General features: G+C 33.2%; 1 protein-coding gene across 1 annotated transcript in view; it reads left to right on the forward strand.

Annotated features, from left to right (window-relative positions):
* Positions 1-21,903, forward strand: part of LOC144967043 (DNA polymerase epsilon catalytic subunit A-like) — a 66,408-nt gene that overhangs the window by 43,111 nt on the left and 1,394 nt on the right. Inside the window, exons 39-53 of the mRNA XM_078903798.1 lie at positions 3,178-3,353; positions 3,802-3,916; positions 4,200-4,348; positions 5,744-5,833; positions 8,362-8,446; positions 8,826-9,029; positions 10,415-10,540; positions 11,941-12,012; positions 12,540-12,641; positions 13,891-13,976; positions 14,633-14,765; positions 17,307-17,441; positions 17,876-17,955; positions 19,083-19,215; positions 20,752-20,861. Of these exons, the coding sequence (XP_078759924.1) occupies positions 3,178-3,353; positions 3,802-3,916; positions 4,200-4,348; positions 5,744-5,833; positions 8,362-8,446; positions 8,826-9,029; positions 10,415-10,540; positions 11,941-12,012; positions 12,540-12,641; positions 13,891-13,976; positions 14,633-14,765; positions 17,307-17,441; positions 17,876-17,955; positions 19,083-19,215; positions 20,752-20,861 (1,796 nt within the window). The remainder of the gene's footprint in view (positions 1-3,177; positions 3,354-3,801; positions 3,917-4,199; positions 4,349-5,743; positions 5,834-8,361; positions 8,447-8,825; positions 9,030-10,414; positions 10,541-11,940; positions 12,013-12,539; positions 12,642-13,890; positions 13,977-14,632; positions 14,766-17,306; positions 17,442-17,875; positions 17,956-19,082; positions 19,216-20,751; positions 20,862-21,903) is intronic.

Here is a 21,903-nt window from a genome sequence, read left to right on the forward strand (position 1 = left end):
TTGTCTTACTTTCTCTTGGGTGCTTTAATTGTAATTCTAGAAATTTTTACTATCCCATTTTCTTCCTTTTTACTGGCGCTGATATAACCTAAATGTGTTGCAAGCGCCGTAAAACCCTTAATAACAATAACAATAACGACTTTTTTTTTCTGTGATATAACTCATAGTTTGCCCAATTATTAAAAAAATGATACAATGGTAGATGGCAAAAAAAAAAAAAAAAGAAAAACCCATCAAAAACAAAAATAACTTTGATCAAATAAACCAGAGTAGGAAACTTATCGTAATAATTACAATATTTGATATTTAAATTTAAGGTTTAACTGAAATATAACTTTAAAAATCAATTACAAGAAATCTGTGACTTTGGAAACCAGAGTAGAAAAATTATACTAATAACTATTATTTTTAATTTAAAGTTTGAAAATCAATAGCTCAGGTCTAGATGCACATATTTGCAGGTCTGATAACCGAATAAAATTACGGGCTTGATTTAATATTGTTGCAATGGAGAATATTTGATGTTGGTTGGAGAGAATCTCCATGACAACGATGAGCCAACAACAATTTGGGTTATCAGACCTCCACTTCGGCTTGAGTTGTTCCTCCCCTCCTCCCAAAGAAAGAAGAAAAAAGAGGCAAAAAAGCAAATTTTCTATAAGCTTGCCAATTTTGAATATATTTACGACATTCATTATGTTAAAACACCTTCAGTATATTCTCCAATCACCTTCTGAATGAAAAAAATAAGTACAGAATGTCTTTTTACTGGAGTTCAGTGCTCAGATGTGGCTATGTGGTCTTGTGGTATGACACTCGCTTTCGGATCGGAAGGTCCTGGGTTCGAGCCTCGCGCTCGGCGCATAGTTGAGTCCTTGGAAAAGGCTCTTTACTCACATTATCTCACCGTACTCAGGTGTAAAATGAATACCTGGCCGTTAACAGCAGTGTCTTTGTCCGAAAAATTGTAATATCGCCTAACAGGCGGCATGTCCCGTCCTACATGTTAAATGTTGCTGTTGACCGTGGACCCCTTGTAAAGCGCTTTGAGCACATTTTAGTGGATATTGCGCTATATAAAAGCTCTTTATTTATTTATTTATATAGTGGTTGATCGATGTGTTTGCCTAAAAGTTCAGTATTATTTTGCCTCCTTAATTGGCAACCTTGTTTCTATATAGCAAATAAAATATGTAAATTAAATAATGCAGACATATGTGTTAGGATAATTTTATGAAACTAAATCTGCTTTCCTGTTCTTTCTTTCTCTGTTAAGTTAATGTTGGAACAGAGGATAATTTTATGAAATTAAGTAAACGAATTTCCTTTTTTTGATGAATAAAGTATATATTATTATTATTATTATTATTATTATTATTATTATTATTATTATTATTATTATTATTATTATTATTGTTATTATTATTATTATTATTATTGTTATTATTATTATTATTATTATTATTATTATTATTATTATTATTATTATTATTATTATTATTATTATTATTTTTATTATTATTATTATTATTTTTATTATTATTATTATTATTATTATTATTATTATTATTATTATTATTATTATTATTATTATTATTATTATTATTATTTTTATTATTACTATTATTATTATTATTATTATTATTATTATTATTATTATTATTATTATTATTATTATTATTATTATTATTTAGCAATGACTATCCCGCACAAATCTTTGGTCCTCTTTTTCGCTCACGTAGTGCCCAAATTCGCGACAAAATATGGGACGAAGCCGCTCCGTACATGCTATTTAAAAAAATTAATTACGAAGCTGTTTATCGATGAATAAGACTGAAAGTTGGCACACAGTTGGAAAAGAGGTCATATTAGTTTATGTCAAGCGACAAAACTCGTACGATTACCAGAAGACCGTTAAAAATATATTTTTACTCTTTGGAGTACAATATTTCTAAAACTACAAAGAGGAGAGATTTTGTCGCTCATAAGGTTATATATGCACATTTCTTCTATTTATATTTCAAATTTCATTGGATTATGATAAGTACTTTTCCCGTATTCTCACAAAACATCAACCCAATTTGCATTTCAATGAGTGAAAATATGGAGACGGCCATTTTGCTCCACCATCGCGCGACACGAAAATGAGGTGAGCGAGGCAAGGCTGCTGGTGGCAAGACTTTAACCTGACCAAATTCGACTTCAAAAGTGGCTAAATAGAAAATGATATGGCTTTCACTATTAAGACTAAATTTTAACAAACAGAAAATTGAATAGACTAGGATAAATGTCAATGAGACAAAAATAGATGAATAAAATTTGATAAAAGAAGCAAAATTATATATTTGGCCACACACGTGGCCATCTGGCAACTTGTTCGCGGTGACTGACGACACAAATCCTCGCGCGCTTTTAAAAAAAATTAAGGCATTGTTTCATTGTTATGCCATAGGGATAGTAGATTAACTCTCTCTCTCTCTCTCTCTCTCTCTCTCTCTCTCTCTCTCTCTCTCTCTCTCTCTCTCTCTCTCTCTCTCTCAAATAAATACTAGAAAAAACATAAGCCATGGTCTCACGGGACTGATTGATTTAGCAGGCATTTTTCGTTTGATTTGTATGTTTTGTAGACAAAATTACACTTCGGAAAAGTTCCAAATGATCAATATTATGTATATTTTAAAACAAAATTATAGTTGACCCTAGCCATACAGCTCTATAACTATACAAGTTAGAACTTTTCTGATGTCTTCATCATATTTTCTGATAATTTTGCCATAAAATTGCCAAGTTTTAATATCTTATTCCACGTATTAAGCGAGATACAGTCACAAACCAGAATAAAACGCAGAAAAAGCGTCCCATATTTTCCGTATTTTTTTCTCTTTGTGAGTCATTCAAATAAATGACATCTTTGAAACTGCATAACTTTGTTATATATTAATGGATTTCCAAAATTCAAAAAGATTTTTACTCAGTGGAGATAGGGCTTTGATTTAAGAGTAGTATTTCCTACAAAAATAGAAAACAAAAATGTTCATAGTCATTGCTATATTATTATTATTATTATTATTATTATTATTATTATTATTATTATTATTATTATTATTATTATTATTATTATTATTATTATTATTATTATTATTATTTCCTTGTTCTCTCTTCCTCTGTTGTTACTAGTTAATGCTGGAACAGGCGCGTTACTATCTTATCCCAGTGGGCAACATTCCCAAGGATCATACCCAATTTGCCTGTGATCTGTTCTTGGCCCGCCATCTTACCCGCCACAACCACCTGCTGTGGGCATCTCTAACAAACCGCCCTGACCTTGGTGGAAAAGAAGGAGATGATAACAGGTGAGAAGATAACAAGGCTAGTTTTTGAATGGAGACAAAGGGAGCAAATCCGACTCATGAATGGACAACACAAAACAAACGACGTTTCGGCCCTTGGCCTTTATCAAGTAAACACAGAATACATATATAAGTTTTTGAATAATGACAATACCACCTGCTTACTTGAATGGTTACAAAATAAATGGCACATTTCATTTGATAGAAAAACATTCGCAAAAATTAGATATTTCATTAAAAAACCAGGGGTAACAGTTAAAATTAAAAATTTCCAACTAAACGATTGCACAGCAAAGTCGATAGAATGATAAAACTATTTGTATAAGAGAATCATTAATATCACAGTGTTATTAAAACTACTAAAAATTCAATATTAAATCAGAGCCAAATTATACTTGAATTTCCATAATATAAAAAAGGCCTTGATTTGTCAATTTACTTTCATTCCCAGGTTATGCATGGAGTTGGAGGAAAGTAGTGTCGTGGAATACAACAACCCAGGGATGTATAGTACTGTTTGTGTTGAAATGGATCTCACCAGTCTCGCAGTCAACTCTATCGTGGAGGTAAAAAATTAAAAGTCAATTAGGAAAAGATCGAAAGATCATAAGTTTTTCAACTTTTTTCCAAAAATGTCCCAATAGCTTGTTTTCCTTTTAAAACAATTTATTCAGTTTATTTGTTATTGCTTGTTTTAAATACAATTGTATTGTTGCTTTGATGCATCATTTGTAATTTGTATATAATTTCAAAGCTACTCTTACATCTATGCTCTCAAAATTTAATTTATTATCATTCTAATTCTTTATGCTTCTTTTTTTTTTCACTCCTATTTGATTGGATGTGCAGTCTGCCCATATCAATAGCCTGGAGGGAGCGTCTGCAGTGAGTTTCGATGCTGCACCCCAGACTTCCTTAGAGGACATGCTGCAGGGGATGGGAGCGGCAACCATGCTTGCCAGCTACGATGAGACAGCTCTGTGTGCTAACACTTTCAGGTTAGGGGCTTGGCATGCTAGAAAGGACTATTACAGACAAAATTTTTTTTTTAAATAGAGGTTTTATATAGCACAATATCCACTAAACATGCTCAAAGCGCTTTACAAGGGGTCCCTGGCCAACAGCAACACATAACATGTAGGATGAGACATAACCTGTCAGGCGATATTACAATTTTTTGGGACAGAGACAACGCTTTAACGGCTGGTACTCATTTCACACCGAGTATGGTGAAAGAATGTGAGAAAAGAGCCTTCTCCAAGGCTCGATCCCAGGACCTTCCGATCCGAAAGCAGGTGTCATACCACAAGACCGCACAGGCAAGATTACACATCTAAAAATAGTGTGAAAACAATATTGATAAGAATACAAAAAGTTGTAGAAATTTTGTCACCTCGTTTTAAACATTAAAAATATCATCTGAATTGTCAGTGAAAAACACTCAGAAATTCACCTATGTCTGTCTGGTGAAAATTGTTTTTAAATTTCTTTTTTGTTTTACAGTATCTAAATAAAAAAGTTTTCCATTTATTGAATTTAATTATTCATTGGCTTTAACATTTCACTTAACGTTTTTGTGCTTGACCAGCACGTAAGCTTGTAAATCCAAAAAATGAAATTTTGTTTTTCTAGGTCAGTCATGCTTTACATTTTTTAAAGGAACCCATGAACCCTCTGATATCTTTTCCTACATAACGACCTCAAATTGAAAACACCCCACTGTCGAGTGAAGGCTGGTGAACGCGCCGCCTTTCAGCATTCTGGTCCAAGGTTGTGGAATTTGCTACCACTTGAGATACGTTCTTTGTCTTCACTCGAGGAATTCAAGCGTCGATTGAAGACATTCTTATTCCGACAGGCTTTCTTTTGATTATGTGTATAATTAGCGTTGTTCGTCTACTGTGTTAGGGCTTAAATTATGTTATGCGCCCAGAGCCCTCTGATGAAGGGATGTTTGGCGCACTATGAATTTATACCATTATTATTATTTACATAGCTACCAACCAGTACGATAAAATCGTACTTAGTACGATTTGGCCAATCCAGAAAAAGAAAAAAAATCCAGAAAAAAAAAAAGAAGAAAATCTGATAAAAATTATCTTGGGAGAAAATTTTCGTCACAAAGGAGGCTGTTAAGCCCAAGCCTCAGTAATCTGCTTCTGTCACCACCTCCCCATCACTTATGCCTACCCAGTATGATGATAAAGGTAAGTTTCTCTTAGTATTACAGCTCTGACAATTCTAGTACTTAAGTACATTAATAAATATGCCATTTTAAGACATGAATTGGGCGTCCGCGCCACACCGCTTATACTAATACGTTTTTGCATTTTGAAAAGTTGGCAGCTATGTGTTTATGATTTTTTCCCAATTCTATATTTCCTCACGTGCAGAATCCTCAAGTTGATGATTCAAGGCTGGCTGAAGGACATTGTGATCCACAACAATACTCATGCTGACAATCAGTTGCTTCACTTTTACAGGTACTAGCAATTAATGTTTCATGTTTGTGACTATGTTTTGATTTATACCCCCAGATTGCTTATGCCATGGCTGCCAGATCGCCAGCATTCCTAGTTGCCAATTTTGACTTCAAAAGTGGCAAAATAGAACCTCACGTGCCCTAACACTCTGACCCATTTGAAAAACTCACCAGTTTAATCAAAACGAGATTCTCAGTGTGGCCAATTTTGGCTACAAATATGGCCATCTGGCAGCCATGTTATACACCAAAAGATTTGGTTTGATTTGAAATTAATGGAAGCAACATCTTTTAAATGATTATAATCAGTATGCAAGTTAACAAGTTGTAGTTTATGAAAAGCCGATGTTCTCTTTAATGGGTGAAGCTTGTATGGATGTAAAATGGTGAATAATATTTGAAAATAAGTAAATAAACAAATAAGACATTACATAAAGTTCCAAAGTTTATTCAATCTTAGGCTTTCAGCAATAAATCACACAATTTGATGACAACATACATGAAAGGAAAAAAAATGGTAAATGGAACCAAAAAATAAACTGATACAATTAATAACCACACAAAAAAAATACAACAATCGTAATACCACCAATACATACAATAATAATAATAATAATAATAATAATAATAATAATGATAATAATAATAATAATAATAATAATAATAATAATAATATAATAGAATAATAATATATAATAATAATAATAACATGAAATAAATTTGAATTGAATAAAAAATATATAACATAATAATTAGTGAATTAAATATATTATGATAGGTAGATATATGTAAAATTGATAATTATGGCAATTCCATAAGTACCAAACGCTGTTTACACAGCAGGTACTCAATTTTAGACATGTAGAGTACTGGTTGAGAGAATGTGAATAAAGAGCCTTTTCCAAGGACTCAACTATGCGCCGAGCGAGGCTCGAGCCCAGGACCTTCCGATCCGAAAGCGAGTGTCATACCACTAGACCACATAGCCGCACAGAGTATTTCTGTAACAACGATGAGACCATGACAATCTGGGTCACCAGACGTGTAAAGTTCAGGTCTCTTTGAGAACAAAAGAAATTTACAAAATTGCACTTAAACCTGCAAATATTATTTAACCATTTACTTTTGAATGTAACAAATTGACAACAATTGAATTGGTTTTTTTGGGGGGCAAATAGCCAGGTATTAATCTTTTATAATGTCTTAGACGTGGCTTTGGTATACTATAAAAACCAATATTATATCTTTGCTGCTTGTTTATATACATAAATGTAGTTGTTTGCTTAAAATTAGATACTTTAAACCTTCAAAAAAAATTTCATGTTTTTCCATCAGGTGGTGACATGGTTAAATACTGACTCAGCATTTTACACGTTACTATATTTTGAGTAGATCTCAAAACACGTTCTAGTTTAAGGCCTGATATTTGGCATGATAACTCCTAAAGACATCCTCTAACACCTTACAGTAGCTGATTTTGAGTTTCTTTATCATAATTTTACACATATCCTGGTGTCCTATTATAAGGCTATATCGAGGCTTCTGAATTTAGAGGATAATTACAGAGAAAAATGTCCTAACTCAAAAACTAATACAGCTAATTAAAACATATCTTTGTAAGGTGATAAATTTACATCTATTAATTATTGAGGCAAAATTACAGCAAATTCCGGCAGTTAGCTTTGGAGATCTACTTAAAATAGTGAGAAAAGTTAGTCAAAAATGACATTTTGAGAAAAACGCAAAAATACACTCCAGATGCCTGAAAAAAAGACTAAATACATATTTTATGCATTAACCTACATATTTGATGAAATTTTAAAACAGTGATGGATAGAAACGAAAATAACGGTAACGTTTAGTTTCGATTTAGACATTTCCAATGATACCAAGCCTTGCTATGTTACAATAGTGAAAAATGTGGTTCCTAAGTGGTAAAGTTGGAGAACTTTAAACATTTTATTCATATTTTACCTTACGTTTACCTTAATCAAGGGTAATTTAAAGAGTTTTTGACACCTTATTGAGTTTTGAAGCCTAAGAAAACCTTACAGAAGCTGATTTTGAGTTCCTTTATCATAATTTTACACAGTATCCCATACCCCTAGAAAAATGACTTATTGAGAAATAGCAAAATAGCTTTCCGTTTTTCACACTTTTCTTACTACCTGTACCCTTTTCGACCGTGTTTTTCATGCCTTTGTAGTCAATTTTGAGAAGTCAGACTTCAATAATATTATTTCTAAGATAATGAAATATTGTTTTCCACCAAAATCTCAAAATTAATTTTTTGAAGGATTTTCTGATAATTAGACCCAAACCTTAAATTGTTATTCTAGAACTTTTTACTATCCCCTTTTCTTCCTTTTTACTGGCACTGATGTGACCTAAATGTGTTGCAAGTGCCATAAAACCCTTAAAAACCAACAAACAAGTTAAGGTTGAATTAACCATATGAAATGTTATAATACTTTGGTGGTTAAAGAAACATGAAGCTTATAAACATTTAAATAATTATCTTTCTTTCAGGTGGATTAGATCGTCAGGATCTCTCCTTTATGACCCAGCTTTGCGTAGAACCTTACACAAAATGATGAAGAAAGTGTTTATGCAGGTTTGTATTTGATTGTTCTCTTCCTTCTCCACCACCTCTCTCCATTACCACTCCTCCCCTCTCTCCCTCTCTCTTCCTCCTCCTCCTCATCTTCTCCTTCTCCTCTTCCTTCCTTTTCCTTCTTCTTCTCTACCTCTTCTTACTTTCTTCTACCTCTCCTTCTTCTCCCTCTTCTTCTTCTTCTTCTTCCTTCTTTTTCTTCTTTTTTTAAAAAAGATTTTGAACAACTTTTTGACATTTTACACTAGATCAAGGACCTTGTTTCTTTTAGAAATATTTAGGAAAATTAACGGTGCATTTGTTAATATTTCTCCAACTTTAAACACACATTTTTCATATTTTCACATTTTTTCCAATGATTGCTTTTGATTTCCTCTAGCTGATGTCAGAGTTCAAACGACTTGGTGCAGTTATTGTTCATGCCAACTTCAACCGTGTCATCATCTGCACCAAGAAGCGTCGAGTTGAAGATGCTGTTGCTTATGTGGAGTACATATCCTCATCTATCAGAGGCCGGGAACTCTTTCGTACTATTGGTCTGGACTTTTCAAAATGCTGGGAGTTGTTAGTGTGGATGGATCCGGTAAGAATAGAAATTGAGCTTTTATAATATAGCGCAATATCCACTGAAATGTGCTCAAAGCGCTTTACAAGGGGTCCCTGGTCAACAGCAACATTTAACATCTAGGACGAGACATGCGCCTGTTAGGCGATATTTTTTATTACAATTTTTTGGACAAAGACACAGCTGCTAACGGCCAGGTACTCATTTTACACCTGAGTACGATGAGAGAATGTGAGTAAAGATCCTTTTCCAAGGATTCAACTATGCACCGAGCACGAGGCTCGAACCCAGGACCTTCCGATCCGAAAGCGAATGTCATACCACTAGACAACGTAGCCGCAAGAATATGATGAATGTATTTTTAGAACATGTTTGGAATAAGGAAATCCTCTCCAGAAACTAAACAAATAAAATAAATAAATTTAAAAAAGAAATTAACCAAAAAATAAAGACAAAGATTAAGAACATTAAAAAAAAAAACAAAACAAAAAAAACAGCATTTAACATGTAGGATGAGACATGATGCCTGTTAGGCGATATTACAATTTTTTTTGCTACAATGCTGTTGCCAGGTACTCATTTTACACCCGAGTACGGTGAGAGAATTTGATTAAAGAACCTCAAGGACTCAGCTATGCGCTTCTCAGAGCAGAACTTGAACTCTTGACCTTCTGGTCCGAAGGTGAAGGTCATATCACACAACCCCATAGCCACATTATTGGCAGCAGTGTTCAAGCAGCACAATTACCTCATCTTGTCAAGTAATGTTGAGCACAATCAGTGACTGGATGGGTAACATGACAATGATTGCAAGATTCTGACCTTGGCTTTGTTTCTTTGGATAAGGCACTTTACATAACCCGTTAAGTTCAATTGTGAGTGGGTACTACCTCCCTATAGGCTGTTGTGACAGCACTAGGAGTATTAACTAACAGGGTTCCCCTATGTCTTACTTTTTATTGGGTGCTTTAATTGTAATTCTAGAACTTTTTACTATCCCATTTTCTTCCTTTTTACTGGCGCTGATATAACCTAAATGTGTTGCAAGCGCTGTAAAACCCTTAAAAACAAACAAAAACAAACAACTAACAGGGACTTGCACAGGATGAAATTAAGATTTGCTCATCGAGATTGGTGAGACTTTAAATGTGGAGATCTATGTTATTTTTAGATTTTAATTTGATATATTTTTTTTTTCATCTTTTCTGTTCACTGGTAAATCATTGTCTTTCCTGAAATGTCAATTTAACCACAGGAATTATTTGTTTTAAAAGTCAGTTTAACCACAAGAATTTATTAGTTTTAAAAGTTACAAATTTTGTATGAACTATGAACTTGATATTTGAATAGAGAGTAAATACATTAACATTGTCAATGTAATTTTTTTTTGTTGATATTTGAAGGCAAATCATGCTGGCGTCTATGGTGAAACGAACGGTCCTAAGGGAGACAACAATGAAGATGACAAAGAGGATAGTAGAATGGATGAAACAAATGAAGGAGATGAAGAGTCCGAAGACCAACTAGAGGTAATACATGCTTGCCTACTTTTACGGATCGTCCGTAATTCTTACAGAAAATTAGGTAACAATTTCGGACATATGGAAATGGAAGAAATATTATGGATTTTGATTTCACAGCAATTTGGTTGTAGTGTTGGAGAAAATTTTTTTTTTTTTCTTTTAAGTTCCCGCAGTTATCAGAAAAGAAAAAAAAATGTTCCCTTAAAGTTATAAAGGCTACTGCTCAGTTCACGCCCATGATAGCTTAGTCGATTGCCAGCTCGTAATGGTGGAGGTCAACAACATTTATTTTACGTATAGAAGGTTGAAGATACGCAGTATTTTTGTTGTTGTTGTTGTTGTTAGTTGGTGGAGTATTACTAAAATTGTACCATTTATTACTGTTGAATTTTGTGTTGGCTACTGATTTTGAAATGTTCAAGTAGACAGGTATGCTACTGTTTATATGGTGCATATATTCAATCCCTAGACAGGTATGGAAATAAAACTTTCTTCAGCGATGGGGATTTTCTAAATTTTTCAGCATTTGCTGATTTTTAATATAAATTTTTGGGGCGGGAGGGGGGAAGGAAGGGAAGGAGCATTTACAACTGGTGAACAAAAGCAAAAGCATATTTTGAATGCTTTAACTCACTCAACCCACCTCCACAGTGGGAGGGAGGTACATACTGTGTCTTCTATCCCCTTATATCTGTTTTCCAACTTGCTTTCTGTCTTTGTCTTGGTATGCTTGGTTTTGTCCTGGCCCTGGTCGGATGTCCTGGTTGAGAGGGAAACAGTCAAATGTATAGTTAGTTTTGGGAGATGATATTTTTTTCCTTGTAAATCATCTCTGTTATGAACTGTATTATGTTTGTTTACATGTTATATGTAATTTGTAAACATTTGAGTGTGTCCCTCTTAGTGGGGACCTGTGCTTGTGTCTGGATGAGACTTTTAAGGTGATCTCAAACTAAGTACTTTGATGGTGTGCTCTTGGAATCTTCATCTGTTTCCTATTTTAACCAATTCCCCTTTGTCTTACCTTTTCTTGGGTGCTTTGATTGTAATTCTAGAACTTTTTACTATCCCATTTTCTTCCTTTTTACTGGCGCTGATATAACCTAAATGTGTTGCAAGCGCCGTAAAATCCTTAAAAACAAACAAAACAATCACTCAACCCTAACCCCGACTATATCCGTAGTTTACCGGGGTTACTTTTACCCCATGCTTATTTATTACATTTTTCTGAGACAAATTATAGGCGTAGTATCAAAGCTAATGTTTTTAGTTTTTACATGTTAATGGTTGTTGAATAAAAATATCTATGTACATGCTTATTTTTAATACAATTTTGAAAAGTAGCAAAAATCCCTAGGATTGAGTGAGTTAACCCCTCTAATAGAATAATGAATTATTTATTTCAGGGTCGTATCGATATGCAATGGAATATTGCAACATTCTTACCAGAAGCTGGGGCGTGTCAGTCCAATTTCAGTGTGAGTACATCATTTATGCTATTTCTATATTAATATTAAGTCTTGGTTTCAAAAAATATATAACATAACATAACATATGGTATAGGGCAAAATAGGATAAAATCCCTTGAATGCCCTTAATATTAATAGTAATGCTATAATTATATTGATTAAAGATTACAATAATGATACACGTGGTAAAGATAGTATTTCAACCTAAATGTACTCATGTATATATATGCGACCCTTCGCCTCAAAACGGTATTAAGTCGGGATGTTAAGATGTTGAAAATTGAATTTATAGTCAGAAATATCAGATATTTGTTCAGTTTACATGTTTTATTGAGGAGAATGGATGCCATATTTTAGCGTGCCAATGCCAACAATTTATATTTTTGACCAGTTTAACATTTAATTCGGCTTTTAAGCATATGGTTCGTTCCAACATAATACCGTTTTGAGACGATAGGTCACATATATGTTCAAAAGCTTGATGCAAAGAGAGAACAGCAATACTAAATACATTTTTGAATCATCCATGTTTACAGGAGTTGATTGGTGGTTACATCCTGGCTGTTTACCACCATATGCAAAAAGACATGCCAGAGTCACAAGCCCCTGTCAAACGGAAATCTAACTCACAAACACAGGTAGGTTTGATGGATATGGTTTGAGTACAGAAATGGCATTGGAAAGATATTGTTTCATATAACCCAAAAAAAGAAAAAGATCTGTAAGAAATTGAAAGTGCCTGGTTTGATGGGGGGGGGGGGGGGGGGGTTTACTTAGTATTTAAGATGCCATCCGTTTTTTGTTTTTTCTTATGTAGAATGGTTGAATAGAATGTCCAACAAGGTCGTATAGCCATAAGAATGTTGTAAATTTGATCTCTTGGTTATAAAGGTTGTAAATTTGCATCTATGGCATTGATATCATTAAATAGTCATCAAAGTATTATAATATTTCATGGGCGGATCAGCTGATTATACTCTGTCACCAGAAGTAATTCTTTCCGTCTGGAGAACAAGCAGTTTCATATCATTTCCCTCACTTCAATTAAAAATTAATCAATATTTTAAGCAAATATTTTGCAAATATTTGTAAGTATATTGTTAATACATAAATACACAACCAACATTGTACTTACTAGTTCCTTTTTAAAAATGCATTATTCGACCTACAATCTCAGCAGTCTTAGTTACCATCAAAGTGTGATGTTGATTATGCAGACTGGATTAAAGATAGGCATTGCTTTTATTATTGTAATTGTCTGAACAAAGAGTTGTCAGACTTGAATTGATGCCTTTTTACATTTGGTTACAAAAACCGACCATGGTAACTGTTATTTTTTACATATAAGTATAGGCATGGCAATTTTTAAAAGCGATCTACCTTGTATTTGTTCCTATGTAATATGCATTATTGCCCTCTTGTATTACAAAAATTGCTATGTACAAGTCATGGCTGGAAAAGACCATAAAAACCTGGCAATTGTAGCCTATTCATAAATGATGCTGTCTTAAACTAAACTAATTTAACATTTAAAAGAAAATTATTCATCACTGAAATGACTACTTGTATCATGACACTGTTGAAATTCGAAAGATATTCTGATTACATTGCTAGTTTTCTTATTTCTCTTGTTAGATTTAAATTCAGTGACTGTCTCTTATTCAATTTAATGAAAAGTACAAATTTTCAAGACAGCCCAACAACATACATTAATTTTATGAATTATTTACATTATAGAAAGCTTCTTGTGAATTTTTAGCTACATGAAAAGTTATAAATGCATCTTTTGTTTGTTTTGTTTTTTAAATTATATTTTCAAAATATTTTTCAACATATTATGAACAGAATTGGATACGTAAATTATCAATGCCTATCTTTTCATGTTAGATGACCACAGATGCCTCCACTCTCCCATCTGTCGTTGCATTCTCTCAGGAATTCATTCAGGGAGCTGTTGCTCAGAATTTATTCAGGTAAAATTAATAAGGAAAAAAACAAAACAATAAATTGCCTCCACTTAGTCATTAATTAGCTAAACGCAAATTCTGCTTTCACTCATCATTTTTTAAAAATATCTTGCATATGATTAATTTTGTGCTTATTCGCTATGATGGTGACCCTTATAATGATGGCTACTATAATCTCAATATCGATTACAATATTTTGTATGCTAATGATATCCTCTGAGCACCATTTTAAAGTTCTTCATAAATTATACACCAATTAATTCCCCTCTTCCTCCTCCTCTCTCTTATCCCCTCCTCCCCCCATCCCCCCCTTCCCACCTTTACATTAAAAAAAATCTTAACTCACTCAATACTAGAGATTTTTGCTACTTTTAAAAATTGGAAAAAAAATGTATTAAAAATGAGCATGTGCATAGATAGTTTTATTCAGCTACCATTAACATGTAAAAACTAAAAGCTTTGATACTACGCCTATAATTTGTCACAGAAAAAAAATTAATAAAGAGGCATAGGGGTAAAAGTAACCCGGGTAAACAACGGATATAGTCGGTGTTAGGGTTGAGTGAGTTAATGCTTTTGTTTTATCCATTTTGGTTGAAATCTCTGCTCTTTATCATCCATATCCTTGTATTATCTCCAAATCTTTTTGCTGTTCTATCTAGTCTGACACAGAAGATCCATAAAAAGCTATCTACAGTTCATGGTGTAGAAGCAAGCAATATGTTTCCTAAGCCTCCTGGGTCTTATCTCCAAATGACGAACCCTGCTTTGGAATTTGTGAAGACAGTTTGTCAGGTACAGTTTTAAAAAATACACTTTTTAGGGTTATAGAATACAGTTTTTAGGGTTATAGAATACACTTTTCATTCTGGGAAGGTTGGCATGTCTGAAGCAATGCCGATTCAAGGTCTGTCTTGTATTTGTAATAGGGTTTCCCACAGATACCGGTATATCCCTCATCGAACACACTACTGGTTGTGGTAACAGGTCTAGATTTGATGAGCATGCTTGAAAATACTACCTTAAAATTGTCCCCAGAGCCTGGAAAAAAACAGGAAAAAGCAGGGAAAAACATTTTCCTGAATCACTTCTAGGCCTGAACATTATTTACTTCTGTAAAAATGGGATGACTTCACATAACAATACAAAAAGTATTAAAACTTTGGGATACAAAGTCTATTATTAGTGTTTCATTATGGTGATGATGATGGTGATGATGATGATGATGATGTTGTTGTTGATGCCGGTTTTTTTTGGTTTTTTTTTACAATAACTACTATGTTACTAGTGTGCATCTTGTGTGAGTGTGTCTATGTCATATTGTATGTTATAATGTGTAACAATGACTAATGCCACTTTTTGGACAATAAAGATATTTATTATATTATTTTATTATTTTTATATTATTATTATTATTATTATTATTTTATTATTATTATTATTTTAGTGTTATTATTTTTCCACACTGCATGCATTTGTGGGCTGATAAGAGTGTAATCATTTCCTGGCTAACCGAGCGAGCACCTTTGGAAGTCTAGTCGACCACAATGGATGACTTAATGGTCATCTCGTCTGAAGCATTTCAATCAATCACAGTTTGGACAAAAAGGAGAAGATTATATCTTTGCCACAAAGTTTTTTTGGACAAAAAGGAGAAGATTATATCTTTATCACAAAGTTTTTTTGGACAAAAAGGAGAAGATTATATCTTTATCACAAAGTTTTTTTGGACAAAAAGGAGAAGATTATATCTTTATCACAAAGTTTTTTTGGACAAAAGAGGAAGATTATATCTTCTATCACAAAGTTTTTGGACAAAAAGGAGAAGATTATATCTTTATCACAAAGTTTTTTTGGACAAAAAGGGAGAAGATTATATACTTTATCACAAAGTTTTTTGGACAAAAAGAAAGATTATATCTTTATCACAAAGTTTTTTTGGACAAAAAGGAGAAGATTATATCTTTATCACAAAGTTTTTTTGGACAAAAAGGAGAAGATTATATCTTTGCCACAAAGTTTTTTTGGACAAAAAGGAGAAGATTATATCTTTATCACAAAGTTTTTTTGGACAAAAAGGAGAAGATTATATCTTTGCCACAAAGTTTTTTTGGACAAAAAGGAGAAGATTATATCTTTATCACAAAGTTTTTTTGGACAAAAAGGAGAAGATTATATCTTTGCCACAAAGTTTTTTTGGACAAAAAGGAGAAGATTATATCTTTATCACAAAGTTTTTTTGGACAAAAAGGAGAAGATTATATCTTTGCCACAAAGTTTTTTTGGACAAAAAGGAGAAGATTATATCTTTATCACAAAGTTTTTTTGGACAAAAAGGAGAAGATTATATCTTTATCACAAAGTTTTTTTGGACAAAAAGGAGAAGATTATATCTTTATCACAAAGTTTTTTTGGACAAAAAGGAGAAGATTATATCTTTATCACAAAGTTTTTTTGGACAAAAAGGAGAAGATTATATCTTTATCACAAAGCAAATAAAAACGCTTGAGTGAAACGATAATATACTTTTGGAAACGGGAAATGTTGAAGAAATGTGGGATATGCTTAAACAAGGCCTTAACTCTCGCCTTACCGATCATTTTCAGTATTTTCCCAAAATGGCAGACTTACCCAGCAGAAAAAAAGGATTAGTTAAACTCAAACAATCTCTCCACAAAACAACTTCATGTTTTTATTAATTAAACAAAGATCATTCTTCACAGTTTGTGATTAAGAAAATAAATCTGAAAAAGAAAAACGTATATTTAGTCGTAACAAATGTGACGATTTTTGCTGCAGGTGGTAAGGAGAGGGTTAAGAACATAAAAGAAAATGAGCTACCATCAAAACTGATTAAAAAAACAGAATCACCAGCCATGGATTAATAATCACCGATCTAAGAAGAAAAATAAGAAAAAAAAACAAGCTGTTTGTAAAAGAAAAGAAATCCCAAAGCAAATGTGATTGGGACGGGACGGGACCACTATCGGGAATTCAAAGCAACAACCCAGAGAGAAATAAGACGGTCACAATGGGACTATATTCACAACACACTAGAGCATTCTATGAAAAACTGAAACAAAAAGGACTTCTGGAACTACTTCAAAACAGTTTGAGATTTCTGAATATTTTTATTATTATTATTATTATTATTATTATTATTATTATTATTATTATTATTATTATTATTATTATTATTATTATTATTATTATATTTTTTATTACTATTATTTATTCCTGTGTTGTTTTGCCGCTGTTGTTTTTATTATTTCATAGACTTCAAGCTTTTAATACATTTTTCAATCTTTTATTTTTTTTAAATTCCAAACTCAATAGGTTCTTTCATTAGATTCTAATGTAACTCTTCAAGTGAAAAAGTTACAAAGAGATCTCCTGAAACTTATTGGCATTGGAGAGTTTTCACCCCAAGCAGAATTCAAAGATCCTTGTTTGTCTTTTGTCTTGCCAGAGGTAATTATCATGGTTTCATATACTAATTTTAAGATTTAAAAAAAAATATATATTTAGAAAAAAAGCCACAAATTTACACATTTCATTTGTCAAAATTCCTACATTTCGGTTAGTCGACAAAGGGAACAGCCTGCCTGCAACAGTTGTCGACGTCCCTTCATTGCAGGCATTCAAGTGCCGTCTTGATGCTCATTGTGAAACAGAAAAATACTGTTTGTAAAGTTAAATTCAGACACCTCCTTTTCCACTATGTGGCATGCCCAGTTTTGAGAGACTTGAATTAAATACGTTCACGGATGCATAAGAGCAGATAAAAGGCTGCAAAAGCCTACATAAATCTGGACTTATATCATATCATATCATATCATATCATATCATATCATATCATACATTAGCGGACAAGTGATAAGATTATTTTTTCCTGTCAATTTCAGATCATCTGTCAAAATTGCAATCACATCAGTGACTTGGATTTGTGTCGAGACATAAATGTCAGTTTAGATACTCCAACAGGGTTGGTGCAAATTTCTATTGTTTCTTTTTAAAGTGCATTTTATCCAGAGATGTTTAAAGACATGCTTTTATATTTTCTCATGCCATGTGTTTCCTCTCTCTCTCTCTCTCTCATTATTCTCTCTCTCTCTCTCTCTCTCTCCTCTCTCTCTCTCTCTCTCTCTCTCTCTCTCTCTCTCTCTCTCACTCTCTCTCACTCTCTCTGGTGGGCAGAAAGGTCACTTTTGCTTTGCTTTCTATCCCCCCATTTGTTTTCCTTTTCCATGTTGCTCTCTGTCTTTTTTCTGGATTGGTCCATTGGGGGTCCTTAGCTAAGAGGGAGGCAGTCAAATAATATAGTTAATTTTTTGGAGAGATTTTTTCATATTTCCTTGTGAATCATATATCAGTTATGTACTTTTATAATTAAAAAAAAATAGCTATTGTACTTTGTAAAGATTTGAATGTTTCCTTCGTGGCAAGATCCTTTGCTTGTGCAGCGATGGGACTTTTATTCAATATCAACATCGGCACATTGATGAATTTGTTGAGGAATCCTGTTTCCTATTTGAATTAGTCCCCTTTGACTTTTTCTTTGGTGATTTTAACTTCAGATCTACAACTTTTCCCCAACCATCTTCCATTTTTTAGACAAACATTTTAATTCAATTAATATTTTAAAGAATTCCATTGATAAAGAACTTACCAACATAATATTTGCTTTTGATGAATAATGTAACATGACATTGGATATTATTGCATTTTGTATATCAATTATTTGAAACTCTCGAATGTATAAAGTTGGACATGCCAAATGAATATAACTAAAGTTTACTGTACTACGAATATTGAATATGACACTTATATCAATTAACATTGAATGTTTTTTATATAATTTTGATAAATTGTATCTATGCATGAAAGTTACGCAGAGCATTTAAAGGTTGTTAGAACTCATTAGCTCTTAAACGATACGATACAATTTTACCGGTGTTAAAATGACCATTAGGGCTTGTGCACTAAAAAAAACAAACTAAAACCAAAAAAAAAAAAAATTGTTTACTCAATTGAGAAAATTATGATTTAAAACTTTGTGTCACATTTTTGTCATTTTTCCTCTCCCATTTTATTATTCATAAATTGTTTCAGAGTCTGCTGGTCTTGTTCCCATTGCCATGCTGATTTTGACACTGATGAGATAGAGCAGAATTTGGTGGATGCCCTTCAGAGGAAATCCATGGCCTACGTTTTACAAGATCTCAGTTGTGTCAAATGTAATGGGGTAAGGAGGGATTTCACTTATTCTTATTAACAATACTCTTCAACAGTCGTAACGTCACTTCCTTCCTAATGACGCATGGTAACTTAGTAACACTGACTCTAAGCTATTGGGACAATGGCGGACGTCCGTATGAAATATTTCTCAGACGAGCATAAAAGCGTATCCAGAGGACAATAAAACATAAATTTGATCATGTTTTGACTTTTACACGTTCTGATCACAAGGCATATGAAAAGTTCTAGCCAGCTTGAAGAATAAAAAGTAATGATTTTCTTTGTTTATAACCAAGATGGCCGTCGTTGCCAGGCAGCGTGACATCAGACTACTGAATCCAATTACGTTTTATAATATTTGATTATTGAAATAACTCATAAATATAGAGTTATCTTTAGTCAATTTTTATATTGATATATACATTTTTTTTTTTTTTGTACTTTGAGGATAATTTAAAGATGGAGCTTTTCTAATGCCTTCATCCTCCATTATTTTGTATTCAAATGATGCGGAAAAGGATTCACATACTAATTTGAAGAATATAAGCATTAAATTGTCCAAATATATGCGGCTATGTGGTCTCGTGGTATGACACTCACTTTCGGATCGGAAAATCCTGGGTTCGAACCTCGGGCTCGGCGCATAGTTGAGTCCTTTGAAAAGACTCTTTACTCACATTCTCAAACCGTACTCAGGTGTAAAATGAGTACCTGGTCGTAAACAGCGTTGTCTTTGTCACCGTCCTGTCCTACATGTTAAATGTTGCTGTTGACCAGGGACTCCTTGTAAAGCGCTTTGAGCACATGTAGTGTATATTGCGCTATATAAAGCTCAATTTTAAAGCTCAATTTTTTTACTAATTTGAAGAATATAAGCATTAAATTGTCCAAATATTGGGTTATCTCGTTGTGTAATGGTAGAATATCTGGTAATCCGGAGGGCTGAGGTTTCATCCCCAGTTGAGGTAGGCTGATTTTTTGGGACAGTTTTTATTTTTGTTTTTAAAAGTTTTAAGAATAGAATAGAATAGATGGTATCAACGTCGCTCGATTTGGCCTCTGGCCTGTCGCCGAGTCTTTCCAGTCACTGAATGTCTTGTTCACAACTGATCTAATGCATTTCCCTACCTGATCTTGTAATCAGGGGCTAGCCTACACTACACTTTCTCTACCGATCTTTTGATCATAGCTATTTGGGTGGGAGGCACTTCTACTTCTCCTATATAACTATAGATAGTAACTATAACTTTCCATCATAGTCACAGCATCTAATCTATTCTTGAAAGCATTGACGCTTCAATGACATTTGCTGGCAATGAGTTCCAACGTTCAATAACTCTCTGTGTAAAAAAGTTCTGTCAAAGGGTGGTTTCAACTCTGGGTTTCAGAAGTTTCTGGTTTGTCTGGCACTGGTTCATACACACCTTTTCAGGTTAAAGGTTAAAGGTTAAAGGTTCTGTTTTCCCCTATGACAGGCTAAAACTGATGTTCCTCTGGTGAGTTGTATTAATGTTACTTGTTTTCTTTTTGGTTTCATTTAAAGGTGAAGGATACAAACATGGCTGCGATATGTAAGTGTGCTGGACCTTTCAAGGCTACATACGACATCAAAGATTTTGGAAGTCAAGTTGTAACCCTTGGAGGAATTGCTAGGTTAGATTTTATTTTATTATTATTAATAATAATAATAATAATAATAATAATAATAATAATCTTTATTGTCCAAATTAATAGACCTGTAAATTCTCAGTCAATTAACTGAAATCAGTCAATTCGTCAAATTCAAATATTTTTAAAAAGGGAAGAAAGAAATGAATAAAGAAAGAATTCATGAATCGTAGTCGATTGACTGTAAAGTTAACTAGGAATGTTCCACAGCCCCACGCATAGCTCATGGCCGTTTATATTAATGATGGATATATGTTGCCAAGGCTAAGCGACGCTTTTTAGAATTGCCGTGTCTGAACACACCCCAGTGTATTTTCACACAGCCTTCGTGAAATTATTTTTTCACTTTCGAAACCTGTCGTAGCCAATTTTAACTGAGCCGCCGAGCGATAAATTTCACTGTTTCGTCTAAGCCAAAATTGACCACATTTACTTGAAGGACAGGAAAAGTATGAGAAAGAAAAATTCGAAACACTGGAAGTTTGTGATGTAGACATCTTCAAATCGAAAGTTAAATGATTGCTACAAGCTTATCTCGATTACCTCATGTTGTAAACAAACTGGTTGACCGTTTCTAAGTTTCTTCACTGATTGGGTACCTAATTACAAGGAACAATGGTAAGTAGCCTAATTAATTCCCTCGCAATTTAGTTTTCTGCCATTGCTTTGCTCAAGTGAGCTTGCTGTTTACCTTTCATTTTGATTCTTTGGATTTTACCGCTACGACGAATTATGAAGAGTTTCAGTTTCAGTCAATTTTTATAGAGCTCATTTACAGGTCCAAATTAAAAGCAATTCATGTGAGGTAAACAATGCTCAGTTTGGTTCATGGTATGAACATCAAAACGTTTACATTACAGACACAGCCATACACGAACATACACATACTCATCTGGATGATTTGCACTAATTGTGTATTGTCTATCAAAATCTTATACAGTCCTGTCTCTCTAATCCCTGTTTCCTTTCTTTAGTGGCTTTCTCTTTTTGCCCAGGAATGAGACCATTTGTTTTTTCCTTGACCTTA

This window comes from Berghia stephanieae, chromosome 3, assembly GCF_034508935.2.
Source record: "Berghia stephanieae isolate SIO BIC M18660-M18661 chromosome 3, UCSD_Bste_1.3, whole genome shotgun sequence".
NCBI lineage: Eukaryota > Metazoa > Mollusca > Gastropoda > Nudibranchia > Aeolidiidae > Berghia > Berghia stephanieae.